We start from the raw sequence: 14,132 nt of genomic DNA, 5'->3' as shown, positions 1-14,132 counted from the left end.
AATATTATATCCAAATATTTTATAAATGTTACTATTGTACCTGCCTGAACCACTTTCTCTGGCAACCCATTCCATTTACGCACCGCTCTCTGCATGAAGAAGTTGCCCCACAGATCCTTCTTAAAACTTTGCCCCTCTCATCTTAAACCTAGGCCCTATAGTTTTCAATTCCCCATCCCTGGGAAAAAGACTGTATACATTCATCGTGAGTACGCCCCTCATGATTTTATACACTTCAATAAAGTCATCCCTCATTCTTTCCTACGTTCCAAAGAATAAAGTCCTATCCTGGCCAACCTCTCCCTATAACTCAGGCCTACTAGTCCTGGCAACATCCTCGTAAATCATCTTTGCACACTTTCCAGTTTAACTATGTCTTTCCTATAACAGGGTGACCACAACTGTACACAATACTCCATGCGCAGCCTCACCAATGACTTATACAACTGTAACATAACATCCCAATTCCTATACTCAATGCCTCGACTGATGAAGGCCAGCATGCTAAGTGCCGCCTTCTTCACCCTGTTCACCTGTGACGCCATTTTCAACGAGCTATGTATTTGTACTCTTAGGTCCCTGTGTTCCGTAACACTTCTCATTTACTGTTTAAATCCTACCTACCTTGGTTTGACTTTCCAAAGTGCAACACCTCATACTTGCCTGCATTGAATTGCATTTGCTAATCCTTAGCCCGCTTCCCATCTGATCATAATCCTCTAATATTTGATAATCTCCAAAGTTATCAATGAAACCTCCTAATTTTGTGGTCATGGATCATGTTATTTTGCATATGTGAGAGAGAGAGAGAGAGAGAGAGAGAGAGAGAGAGACACACAGCAGTGAGCATGTTACAATGTGCTTTGGTGATGTGCCTGGCACATGGAAGATGTGGAGTCTGTGAGCAATGGGTAAGAGGTGGCAGCATTGAAAGAGAATGAGATGGAACACCTATATATTAACCCATAGCAGGCACATCCCTGGCCTGTTGGTGAGTGACTGGTGAGGTGATTCATTGGACGGCATGTGAGGATGTTGGTGCAGTGATTAGAAGATATCCTTTGAAGATGCATTCTCTAAAACTTGACCATGCACATGGGCTTTTTGCACTGCTATCTCCCTGTAACCCCTCTGGATTAAGACCACTGCAACCCAGAATCTCCACCCTCTCTTGCATGTCGCTCCGTTTAGTGTCCTCCTTCCAGCTGCTTCCACTGCAGACAGTCAGCGGTGGTTTCTGTTTGAGTGCAGCTCCAATATAAGAGAACCAAGCAAATTGAAACTCTAGCTGACCACGCAGTGCTGGAAGTGTTTAGGCAGCCAGCTGCACCCAGCTGAATGTTAAACTGATTTAAATGAGGAGACAGTGTGCAGATTGCATGCTGTCCCCTTTGGTGGGACCGGCTATGAGCTAATCAGGAAGCTGACCAGCCGACGAAATCCAAATCCTGGAGTGAATTTAAAAAAAAAACAAATTCCAGGTCCCTGATTATGCAAATTAATAATTCTAAGATGCAGGATTGTGCAGATTTTCGAGAGTAAGCATTCAAACTATATTATTTTTAGAAGTATTTTGTTCAAAATTGAACAGTACTGCTCTGTTTCGGTTTGGTGTGTTTGTGTGCCATCTGGAAAGCAGACGAGAAAAACAATTTCTAAAAGCATGGAGGTGCACTTTAGGACGAGCTGGTATTTGATCCTCAATTAAGACCATTAGAACAAGATGAAAGGCCCCAAGGGTATACTGAAAGGAAAATGGAAACGTTGATTTTGTTGACCCAGATTTTTAACCAATACCAAGCTTTAAACTCAAAACCAAGACCTAAAACTAAGTTAATGAAAGTGGAAAAATATGAAACTTTGCTTACCATGAAGCTACTAATAGTAATGCTGTGGCTTCCATCACCTCAGAATGTCTCCAAAGTGCTTTACAAACAAGTAACTACCTTTTTGAAGTTTCATCATCTGTGTTTATACACTTTTTCTTATACAAGACTTCCTAAATGCTATACAGTATGCTAAGATATGCATACTGTTTTTGTTCAGTCCTGATTTGAGATGATTGTTTGTTTTTCTGATTGGTACAGAAAACAGAAGACAACTTTAACAGCACCAGGAAGCAATCCGTTGGAGCACAATTTAGAGTATGTATCAATGTTTAATTCTATCCATTAGTTACCTAGGCTACCAAAATAAGTTTGTATTTGAATTCTTTGAGAGGAAACAGTTCAGGATACCGATCTATTGCACAATTGTCAACAGGAAATGTTAAGCCAAGCTTGTATGGTGTTTTGCTTTGGTACAAACTCGTTTGTCAACATACAGCCCTCTACAGCATTCCTAAAACCTACAATATTGATTCGTTTGGCTTAAAGATCATTGCAGGTTCCAATTAGCATCAGTGAAAGGTTAGCAACAGAGATGTGCACCATACAGCTCATGTTGGTTGAAGATTCAACTTACACAATTGTCATTTGCAATTTTTAAAAGAAAAACTTTGACAAGCCTATTGAAAAGTGAGAATTTCCACAGAATGTGAGAAATATGTGTCTTTTCACCCTCCCCGAGTGAGACTTCGAGATGTCTGCAGAGTGTGAATGACCACAGGACCACGGAACTAGCATAGCACAGAAGGAGGGAGTTCAGCCCATCCTGTCTTCATCTCTGAATGAGTAATTTGCTTTGTTCCAGTCTTCTGCATTCTCTCCACAACACGGCACACTTGCAGATAACTGTCTAAACTGTTTTGTAATAATGTAGTTAATTTATTGTGGTCCTTAAGGAAACTGATGCATTTGAAGGCAGCAGTTTTTGCGTACTGAAATAGTTTTTAATGTGGTCACTTCAGAGCCAAAGAATCATGAATGATTACAGCACAAATGGAGACCAGATTATTGCCACTTGCTGCTTAAAAACGCTTCTTTTTAGGTTGGCTTTGATTCTATTCTCCATTGCTTTAAGTTTGAATCCCCTGACCTTCCGTTCTACTGCCATTATTGTAACTGAGTCAGACCTACAGGCCATCTGTAATCCTGGCATTACCTGTATAGGTTGACTTGGCTCACGAACCGATCACAGTTCCAGCTCCATCTTCAGTTCTCGTGGAAGATAATTGTTTTCAGGTTTCCCTGAGTTTGCAACACCATTGGCTTTGACCAGCACTTATTGCCCTGGAGAAGGTGCTGGTCAGCTGCTGCCTTAAACTAGTACAGTCTTTGCAGGCTGTCAGACCCAGTTTTTTCATTTGAGAAAGCCCAGAGCCAAGAGGTGTGGTCATGAAATAACTACAAACAATTAAAGGTTAAGAACACTTGCCGACCTCTCCATGAAGAGTTTGTTGATTCTTATCATGGGCTCACGTAGAAATTATACAATGACTAGATTAATTTGACTGTGTGCAAAAAATTGTACAAGCTGTGGCTGCTAGAATATCAGAAGTTGATGCCGCAAATGAGCAAAATGCGTATCAATAGTGCATGTATGCAAATATTCTCTTCACATTTAGCAAAGTTCTTAGCAAAAAAAAACAGAAACTAATGAAATGATTTGACAGGGCGACACTGCTGAGTTTGCTGGCAGTTTAAGGGCTAACTTTAAAATCGCCAACTATTTCCGTATAACTTGACAGCATTGGGCCATTTTACATTGTCAGATCATGTAACACTTAGCAAAAAAAGCACAACTCACTGCTGAGTCAAGATGAGAAGGTAGGTAGTACAATTAGTCAGAGTAATGCAGCACAGAAACAGACCCTTCGGTCCAACCAGTCCATGCTGAACATAATCCCAAACTAAACTAGCCCCACCTGTCTGCTCCATGCGCATATCCCTCCAAACCTTTGCTATTCGTGTACTTAACCAAATGTCTTTTAAATATTGTAATTGTGCCTGCAACCACCACTTCCTCAAAGCTCGTTCCCCACACAAACCACTCTCTCTCTGTAAAGTGTTTTCCCCTCATGTCTTTTTAAGTCTCTTTTCTCTCACCTTAAAAATATGCCCCATAGTCTTGAAATCCTCCATCCTAGGGAAAAGTCACCCATCATTAACTTTATCATTGCGCTTTGTGACCTTATAAGCCTCTATAAGGTCACCTTCCAACCTCCTACACTTCAGTGAAAGAAGTACCAGCCTATCCAGCTTCTCTTTATGTCCTTTAGGACTGAACCAGCCCAATCAGCAGCAGTACGTATGGACCTATTGAATTTGTATCCCATCATGTTTTTGATTTTAGATCAAGTTCCACTTCTGTTAATTGGAAAATTTTACTTCACAGCAAATGCTCAGTAATAGTACTTCTTTTTAAGTACAAGTTGAATATGCTGCTTGCTTCAGTGTACTCTGCAACAACTTTTTTGATGTATCATAGAGTCATACAGTACAAAAGAGGTCATAGAGTCATAAAGATGTACTACATGGAAACAGACCCTTCAGTCCAATTTGTCTGCACTGACCAGATATCCTAGGTATATCCAGCCCCATTTACCAATTCTCATTGCCAATCCTCCATTTGACCCATATTTCTCCTAAGCCATTCCTATTCATATACCCATCCAGTGCCTTTTAAATGTTGTAATTGTACCAGCTTCTACCACTTCCTCTGGCAGCTCATTCTATACACTCACCACCCTCTGCATGAAGAAGTTGCTCTTCAGATCCCTTTTAAATCTTACGCCTCTCTCACCTGTAAACCTAACCTTTGGACTCCCCTGCCCTGTGGAGAAGACCTTGGCTATTTACCCTACCATTGCCCCTGATGGTTTTATAAACTTCTATAAGATCACCCCGCAGCCTCCAACTGCCTCAGCCTATTCAGCCTCTCCCTATAGCTCAAACCGTCTAATGCAGGGAAAACCCCTGTAGATCATTTTTGAGCCATTTCACGTTTAACATAATCCTTCCTCTAGGAGGGAGATTGGAATTGAATGCAAAATTCCAAAATAACAAATGTCCTGCACAGATGCAAAGTGACATTCCAGCTCCTACAGCCGATGGTCCTATACGATGGTTCTGTGGTCCATGGAGCCTGTATCGACAAAAGCTATTCCAAATAATGTGGGTAGAAAACCAAGTGGGATATTGAAACCTAGCATATTGTTTGAGCTGCAAAACTGGCCTGAACATTGTTCTATTGCTTTGTTTTCAAGCATTCTTTAGCAGTGCTGATGGAGAAAATGTTTGCAGCAAACCCACATTTCATTCGTTGTGTCAAGCCAAACATTAAGAAGTTGCCTGATCATCTGGACAGCAAACTCTTCATGGATCAGGTGAGCCTTGCAGCCTTTAGTTTATGGGTATAGATTATAAGAGAAGGTGAGCTTGTGATGTGTATTCACCATAGGTCATACATGCATCACTTGTTGCACACTGATACTGGCACCACATATCACTGTACAAATCTTCAAAAAGTTAGGATTTTGCTATGGATATGTAAGGCAATAATTCTTTTTTTTATTCATGCATTGTATTTGGGAATCACTGGCCAGGCCAGCATTTATTGTCCATCCCTAATTGCCCAGAGGGCAGTTAACAAGCAACTGTGGGCCTGGAGCCACATGTAGACTAGACCAGGTCAGGATAGCGGTTTTCCTTCCCTAAAGGACACTACTGAAGTAGACGGTTTTATGCTCGATAATAATTACAGTCACTTTTTTAATTCCAGGATTTTTTTATTGAATTCATTTTAATGGATTCAAATGGCCAGACATGTAGACTCTGTGGTCAGACTGTTGCCAAGGGAAATGCAGTGAGGATTCTCAGTCTACTCAGCCTTTTATGAAAAAGGTGCAGTGTGTAGATAATTCCGTTTTGCCTCCAGATCAAAATCATTAATATATAGGAGGAAAAATAAAGGTCCCTGGGGAATTGCATGGCAAACCTTCCACCAGCCCAAACAAATACCCATTCACCATTGTTCTTTGATTTCTATTACACAGTCAGTTTTGTATCTATGTTGCTACTGTCCCTTTTATTGCTGATACATCCAGTGTGGGGCACTATATCCAGTACCTTTTAGTCCATCTACACTACATCAACAGTATTACCCTAACCAAATCAACTCCAAGGTTGTTACGTACACATTTTCTTCAGAAATCCACGTTAGCTATCCTTACACACATTTTTTCAAATAATTAGCGTTATCCCCAATTATTGTTTCTGTGATGCTGAAGTTAAAGTGACTGATCAATAATTGCTGCACTCCTTTGGGGGAGGGGGAGAAAACAAAGGTGTAAGAATGACATGTGATTTGCCAGTCTTCTGGCACCACCCCTAGTCAAAGGAAGTTAATAATAATGGCCAATGCCTCCACAATTTTCACTGTCACTTTCTTCAGTATCCGTGGATGCATCTCGTCTAGACCCAATACCTTGTCAAACTTTAGTGGCAGCTTACCAAATGTGACTTACCAATTTTGATTGTTTCTGGGGACTGTATATCCCTTTTCTGTCACCATGACCTGGGTAGCCTCTGCTTCTTCAGGAAAGAGGTGCAAAGTATTAATTTAACACCTCAGCCATGCCCTCTGATTCTGTGTGGAAATCCCCTTTTTGAAGCATAGCCTGGACAACTCCTTTTGCCAACCTTTTACAATTCACGTAGCTTTGGAGGACTTTGGAGTTTCCTTTTCTGTAAGTTGCTGTCTCTTTCCATAAATTCCTCATTGCTTGCATAATTGCTTTTCCACCACCTTCTGAGCTTTCTGTATTCACTTTGGTTCTCAATTGTATTTTCTATCTGACACCTGTGATTAACGTACTTTTTTTTCTCTTAGTTTGTATCTCCTTTTTTATTGTAGTTTCCTTGCATGGTGAGTGATAAAGCAATTTTGTTTTTTATGTAATATTCCCAAGCTAGTTGTTATGTAATGATCCCAGTTGATGGTAGAACAAGTCAGATCCCCAGAGTGAAAAGCTGGTTTGATAGGTAATCTTCATTTTTATTTGTTGACCTTAGTGACCAATCACTGAACATATACTTGGGATACCTTCAATGTACTTAACAAAAACATCCAAGTTTATTACACAGAAAATAAAAACTTTTTTATACTGTACAAGAACTATTTGAACGAGTGTTAATACAAAAAAAAGACTGAACCCTTTTAGCCTAAACGACAATCTTACAGATTGTCAAGCCTTAATGAAAGGTCAGCCTGTCTCCATTTAAAATTTCTTGTCATTTTGCATGACTGTAATTGTTCTCTGGAGGTGTCTTCTCACTTACTTTGAAATGGTTTGAGATGAAACTCATGGATTTTTCAGCAGTTCTCTGCTTCTGGAATTTCTTTTGAAGCTACTCGAGACTTTTATCTTTAAGAAAAAACTACTAAATTAACAGCACCTTGTTTTGCTTTTACTGAACATGCACAAATAGCCTGCCAACCCCCTCTTTTCTGCCCCCTTGACTCATTAGTCTCCTGGTTTCCAGGTAACAGCAGTAATCTCTCCCCCCCACCCCCCCAACTCCTTGTTTCTAATGCACTGAATTGTTCACCTCAAGCTCTACTCCAAGGGCATAAACCTTCAATCATAATGAATATTTCAGGAATCTTCAAATACCATGATAAACTAAAACCACATCTCTCCCCCTTAACACACAAAATGTAAAAACACCAATCAAACTTGAAGTTCAAATTTCCAAATAATTATAGTTACATATTGTGAATCATCTTCACAGTTGATTTTTAACTCATCTGCATTGGTTTAACTTTGCTTTAGCTACGATATAATGGATTATTGGAAACCATCCGGATTCGTAAAGATGGATATTCGTGGAGACCATTCTTTAAGGAATTTGCAGAAAGGTACAACAGCTTTCGCTTAATGTGCTAAACATCCTGACAATAAGACAAGAGAAAATTGTCAGTTGAAAAGCATAATTGAAAGCATGGTAAATGGAAGGCTTTGAAAACCAGGAGGACAGTGTAACAGTGAAAGATTGCAAGAAATTGAGAGTAAGGCTGACACTGTTGGTGGTGGAAGGGAGGCAGTACAGCACCTTCTGTAAACGATCTTGCAAGTTAACTTTAAAAGCAAGAATTTTAATTAGAAAACCACGTATTGACATCGGACATCAAGGTGCGATATCCGAAAGCTTTAAATATTTGTAGTGAGATACATAGTCTCAACTTGTAATTTTCTTCTTGCAGATATGGAATACTGCTTATTACACCCAATATATCACCTACTAAAGAAAGGTAAGGTGAAAACAAAATCTCTTTTGAAACAGTAATACTTTTAACTGAAAATGTCTCTGAATATTTAGTTGTGGAATTCTTTTTGTTAAATAGTTGGTAGATTTTTGAATAGTTCCGCAGATCATTTTCACTTTAAGATTCATAAATGGTGAAACTGTAAAATAAGATATCAAAGGTTCATTGGAATCAAGAGGTTGTTTTTGATTTGGGTGAGCAATCAATGTTATACTAAAGATGAAATAATATTGATAAACATTAATATGAAAGAGATTAATATCTTAATCCATTCCATTATGTAGTGTTATTATCACTCTGATTTCTAGATCTCCCCCTCCCCCCCCGTCTCTTTCCCCCTCCCCGTCTCTTTCCCCCTCCCCGTCTCTTTCCCCCTCCCCGTCTCTTTCCCCCCCCCGTCTCTTTCCCCCCCCCCGTCTCTTTCCCCCCCCCGTCTCTTTCCCCCCCCCGTCTCTTTCCCCCCCCCGTCTCTTTCCCCCCCCCGTCTCTTCCCCCCCCCGTCTCTTCCCCCCCCCCGTCTCTTCCCCCCCCCCCGTCTCTTCCCCCCCCCCCCGTCTCTTCCCCCCCCCGTCTCTTCCCCCCCCCGTCTCTTCCCCCCCCCGTCTCTTTCCCCCCCCCGTCTCTTTCCCCCCCCCGTCTCTTTCCCCCCCCCGTCTCTTTCCCCCCCCCGTCTCTTTCCCCCCCCCCGTCTCTTTCCCCCCCCCCGTCTCTTTCCCCCCCCCCCGTCTCTTCCCCCCCCCCGTCTCTTCCCCCCCCCCCCGTCTCTTCCCCCCCCCCCCGTCTCCCCCCCCCGCCGTCTCTCTCTCCCCCCCCCCCGCCGTCTCTCTCTCCCCCCCCCCCCGTCTCTCTCTCCCCCCCCCCCCCCCGTCTCTCTCTCCCCCCCCCCCCCCGTCTCTCTCTCCCCCCCCCCCGTCTCTTCCCCCCCCCCCGTCTCTTCCCCCCCCCCCGTCTCTTTCCCCCCCCCGTCTCTTTCCCCCCCCCGTCTCTTTCCCCCCCCCGTCTCTCTCTCCCCCCCCGTCTCTCTCTCCCCCCCCGTCTCTCTCTCCCCCCCCGTCTCTCTCTCCCCCCCCGTCTCTCTCTCTCCCCCCCCCGTCTCTCTCTCTCTCTCTCCCCCCCCCGTCTCTCTCTCTCTCTCTCCCCCCCCCGTGTCTCTCTCTCTCTCTTCCCCCCCCCCCCGTCTCTCTCTCTCTTCCCCCCCCCCGTCTCTCTCTCTCTCTCTCCCCCCCCCCGTCTCTCTCTCTTCCCCCCCCCCCGTCTCTCTCTTCTCCCCCCCCCCCGTCTCTTCCCCCCCCCCCGTCTCTTCCCCCCCCCCCCGTCTCTTCCCCCCCCCCCGTCTCTTTCCCCCCCCCCGTCTCTTTCCCCCCCCCGTCTCTTTCCCCCCCCCGTCTCTTTCCCCCCCCCGTCTCTTTCCCCCCCCCGTCTCTTTCCCCCCCCCCGTCTCTTTCCCCCCCCCCGTCTCTTCCCCCCCCCCGTCTCTTCCCCCCCCCCCCCGTCTCTTCCCCCCCCCCCGTCTCCCCCCCCCGCCGTCTCTCTCTCCCCCCCCCCCGCCGTCTCTCTCTCCCCCCCCCCCCGTCTCTCTCTCCCCCCCCCCCCCGTCTCTCTCTCCCCCCCCCCCCCGTCTCTTCCCCCCCCCCCCCGTCTCTTCCCCCCCCCCCCGTCTCTTTCCCCCCCCCGTCTCTTTCCCCCCCCCGTCTCTTTCCCCCCCCCGTCTCTCTCTCCCCCCCCGTCTCTCTCTCCCCCCCCGTCTCTCTCTCCCCCCCCGTCTCTCTCTCCCCCCCCGTCTCTCTCTCCCCCCCCGTCTCTCTCTCTCCCCCCCCCGTCTCTCTCTCTCTCTCTCCCCCCCCCGTCTCTCTCTCTCTCTCTCCCCCCCCCGTGTCTCTCTCTCTCTCTTCCCCCCCCCCCCGTCTCTCTCTCTCTTCCCCCCCCCCGTCTCTCTCTCTCTCTCTCCCCCCCCCCGTCTCTCTCTCTTCCCCCCCCCCCGTCTCTCTCTTCTCCCCCCCCCCGTCTCTTCCCCCCCCCCCGTCTCTTCCCCCCCCCCCCCCCCGTCTCTTCCCCCCCCCCCGTCTCTTCCCCCCCCCCCCCGTCTCTTCCCCCCCCCGTCTCTTCCCCCCCCCGTCTCTTCCCCCCCCCGTCTCTTCCCCCCCCCGTCTCTTCCCCCCCCCGTCTCTTCCCCCCCCCCCGTCTCTTTCCCCCCCCCCGTCTCTTTCCCCCCCCCCGTCTCTTTCCCCCCCCCCGTCTCTTTCCCCCCCCCCGTCTCTTTCCCCCCCCCCGTCTCTTTCCCCCCCCCCGTCTCTTTCCCCCCCCCCGTCTCTTCCCCCCCCCCGTCTCCCCCCCCCCCGCCGTCTCTCTCTCCCCCCCCCCGCCGTCTCTCTCTCCCCCCCCCCGCCGTCTCTCTCTCCCCCCCCCCGCCGTCTCTCTCTCCCCCCCCCCCGCCGTCTCTCTCTCCCCCCCCCCCGTCTCTCTCTCCCCCCCCCCCGTCTCTCTCTCCCCCCCCCCCGTCTCTATCTCCCCCCCCCCCGTCTCTCTCTCCCCCCCCCCGTCTCTCTCTCCCCCCCCGTCTCTCTCTCTCTCCCCCCCCCGTCTCTCTCTCTCCCCCCCCCCGTCTCTCTCTCTCTCTCTCCCCCCCCCCCGTGTCTCTCTCTCTCTTCCCCCCCCCCCCCCGTGTCTCTCTCTCTCTTCCCCCCCCCCGTCTCTCTCTCTCTCTCTCTCCCCCCCCCGTCTCTCTCTCTCTCTCTCTCTCTCCCCCCCCCCCCCGTCTCTCTCTCTCTTTCCCCCCCCCCCCCCGTCTCTCTCTCTTCCCCCCCCCGTCTCTCTCTCTTCCCCCCCCCGTCTCTCTCTTCCCCCCCCCCCCCGTCTCTTCCCCCCCCCCCCGTCTCTTCCCCCCCCCCCCGTCTCTTCCCCCCCCCCCGTCTCTTCCCCCCCCCCCGTCTCTTCCCCCCCCCCGTCTCTTTCCCCCCCCCGTCTCTTTCCCCCCCCCGTCTCTTTCCCCCCCCCGTCTCTTTCCCCCCCCCGTCTCTTTCCCCCCCCCGTCTCTTTCCCCCCCCGTCTCTCTCTCCCCCCCCGTCTCTCTCTCCCCCCCCGTCTCTCTCTCCCCCCCCCGTCTCTCTCTCTCCCCCCCCCCCCCGTCTCTCTCTCTCCCCCCCCCCCCCGTCTCTCTCTCTCTCTCTTCCCCCCCCCCCCCGTCTCTCTCTCCCCCCCCCGTCTCTCTCTCTCTTTCCCCCCCCCCCCGTCTCTCTCTTTCCCCCCCCCCCCGTCTCTCTCTTTCCCCCCCCCCTTGTCTCTCTCTTTCCCCCCCCCTTGTCTCTCTCTTTCCCCCCCCCCGTCTGTTCCCCCCCCCCCCGTCTCTCCCCCCCTCTCGTGTCTCTTTTTTTCTCTCTCCCCCTCCCCCTCCCCCTCTGTGGCTGAAGACAAAAATGTGAACTCATGCACTAGAAGTAATTCTGAAGCTGCTCTATTCTACATACTTTAGTCAAATGCAAGATGTAGCTTTCCATGCCATTGCTTCAGTTTTCACCTGTATGAGATTGTTTATGGCAGCTAAATGGAATCTGTAGAAATACATCATGCCACTTGATTTAATCATCTTAAACAACTATGTGAGTGAGTTATCATGGGGTGTTCCCACTGTTGATATTGTAACAAATGTTTGGTATAAACCTTATCTCCCCATGTAAATAGAGCTTGTGCCAAAACTGTAGTGGAATAGTGAGAGACCATGGGAATCTGTCTACCCACGAGTTTGAATAGAGAAAATACTTACAAGCAAGTTTAATAAGCATTCTACTCATTTAACAGAAGCATTTGCTTTCTTCTTATTTTGAAGAGCTGCCCTCAGCCTCATTTGCAAACTGTCAGAAGAAGAAGGCTTAGTCAATAACTTCAGTCAAAACCCTGCATATTGACAACAAACAATGCTACCAACTGAAAGCAGAACAGTTTCCAAGCAGGATCATTAGCAAACTGACTGTCTAGATTCACTCACCAGTATGAGATTAGTTTAGAGAGAGAGAGAGAGAGAGAGAGAGAGAGAGATAAGTGACAATAATGGGCTAAGAAAGAACAGGAGGAGGAGGAGAATCGGGCTGACCTGACAATGGCTATACCACGAACTCGCCTAGAAAGTAGGCATGTCCCGTCTGGTTAGATGCTTAAACAGGCTCCCACCACATGCTATGCAGCTTTACACAATAAGACAGATGACTTGAACAAAGAACCAGGTATTGAGGGTACAGTGTCTCTCGCTCGCGCTCTCCCTGCTCTCATTCGCGTGCTCCCCCATCCACCTTCAAACACACCTGCTTTTCTGGAAGTAAGTTTTGCATCATCTGTGTATAAAGATTAGCAAGAAAAATTTAAAATGCCCAAGTGGTGAGTCCTACCATTTTAAGTTAGTGTCAAGTGTTAACTAGGTAATGTACTTGCCTCTGTTTTAGCAGGTTGACGCTCAGACTTCACTCAGGAATTAAGCACCGTATTTACAATGTGAGGCTAAGTGAGAGCTGCACTTTTGAAGACATTGTACTTCAAGTGGCCTTAGTTTGAGGGCTGAATATTCTCCTGAATTTATATCTCCTCAAGTCAGATTGATACGCTCATATTGTGTGATGGAGTTTGTTCTCACAGGATGGCTGTGTTTGTTTACGTTGTGATTTCAAAATGAGATACAATAGGCCATTTCTTTTGAGATGTTGTCATGTGAACCTATCTTGTTGTGATGATTTACTTTTCTGTTTTCTTCATAGTTGCTTTGCTATTCTTCAAACCACAGGCCTGAAGGACTGGAAATCTGGGTAAGTTTGAATGAACTTAGAGGTGGCATTGTTGAGAAGCAGGATGAATAAGCCTGATATTCGTAAAAATTAGATTCTGTGCTCATTAATTCAGGCTTAACAGGAAACATGGCCTGTATGTAATTACTGCTCCTCAACCACTGGGGGATACACAACAGATTTGCTTATCATTTGGAAAGGGAAAGAATTTGAAATTGAGTGGGGATCCTACATCTATCCTGATGAAACGTTCAACCTCAGCAGTAGCATGTGCTTTCTTCACAGCTAAGTCATAAACTGCAGTATCTCCTGCTCGATGTATATGTTGCAATTCCACAAAAATGAGTCGTCTTTCTTTTTCCTTCTCAATTTTTATTTCAAAGCAGTTTTCTGAACTGGGGCTTATAGTCTTGAATGTTATGATACTTAAAGTGCTCATCCAAGTATATTTTTTAAAGGTTGAGAAGTTACCCACCTCAACGACCCCTGCCAACTCCAGGCAGTAAATTCCAGATCCCTACCACCCTGTGGGTGAAAAAAAGCTTTCTCCAAGTCTTCCCAAACTTCCTATCTTTCACATTTAACAATTATGCATCATTGTTATTGACCATCTACTGACATGTCCAGATCATAAAAAGTTTTACTTGGAAATAATCTAAAGATGCTCCTTGAAGATTTCATGTGGTAGGGTTGCGATTATTTCCTTTGGCCTCTTGTTTCGTTGAGGTTGCCCTGGGAAAGAGAGATTGTTGAATCACTGTGAAAGATTAATATTCCTCTAGCTGTAAGTGTTGATCTTCCGTAAGCTTTTACTTGGGAGTTTGATAGGGCTTCCCAGTGCTAATAAAAAGTCTATGTACATAAAGCAAGAAATTCCAGTTTATGCTGTTTTTATGCCATTAATGCATAGCAATCAGTGTAACTAGTAAAAACATTTCCTTGGTTAATAGGTGAAATCAGAAATCTTAGTCATTTTAAATTACAATACAATAGTAACAGACTGTCACACAAAATATTGCATGGTTGAGGTTGGTTAGCTCATTGAGTTGGCTTGTTGTTTTGCAGACGTTTCATTACTGTGCTGGTAACATCCTCAGCGTAGCCTCCGATGAAGCGTCAGTGTGTTTTCCCGCCTGGTTTTTAAACTCTGGAGTA

The 14,132-nt window shown here is 46.7% G+C and overlaps 1 protein-coding gene across 1 annotated transcript in view; it reads left to right on the top strand.

Annotated features, from left to right (window-relative positions):
* Positions 1-14,132, top strand: part of LOC125461500 (myosin-IIIb) — a 157,001-nt gene that overhangs the window by 110,215 nt on the left and 32,654 nt on the right. The window contains exons 17-21 of the mRNA XM_048550397.2: positions 2,088-2,144; positions 5,147-5,266; positions 7,715-7,800; positions 8,146-8,193; positions 12,951-12,998. Coding sequence (XP_048406354.1) covers positions 2,088-2,144; positions 5,147-5,266; positions 7,715-7,800; positions 8,146-8,193; positions 12,951-12,998 — 359 coding nt within the window. The remainder of the gene's footprint in view (positions 1-2,087; positions 2,145-5,146; positions 5,267-7,714; positions 7,801-8,145; positions 8,194-12,950; positions 12,999-14,132) is intronic.

The sequence above is a fragment of the Stegostoma tigrinum genome, chromosome 1, assembly GCF_030684315.1.
Source record: "Stegostoma tigrinum isolate sSteTig4 chromosome 1, sSteTig4.hap1, whole genome shotgun sequence".
NCBI classification, from domain to species: Eukaryota; Metazoa; Chordata; class Chondrichthyes; order Orectolobiformes; family Stegostomatidae; genus Stegostoma; species Stegostoma tigrinum.
This window is presented reverse-complemented; position numbering and strand designations above follow the sequence as displayed.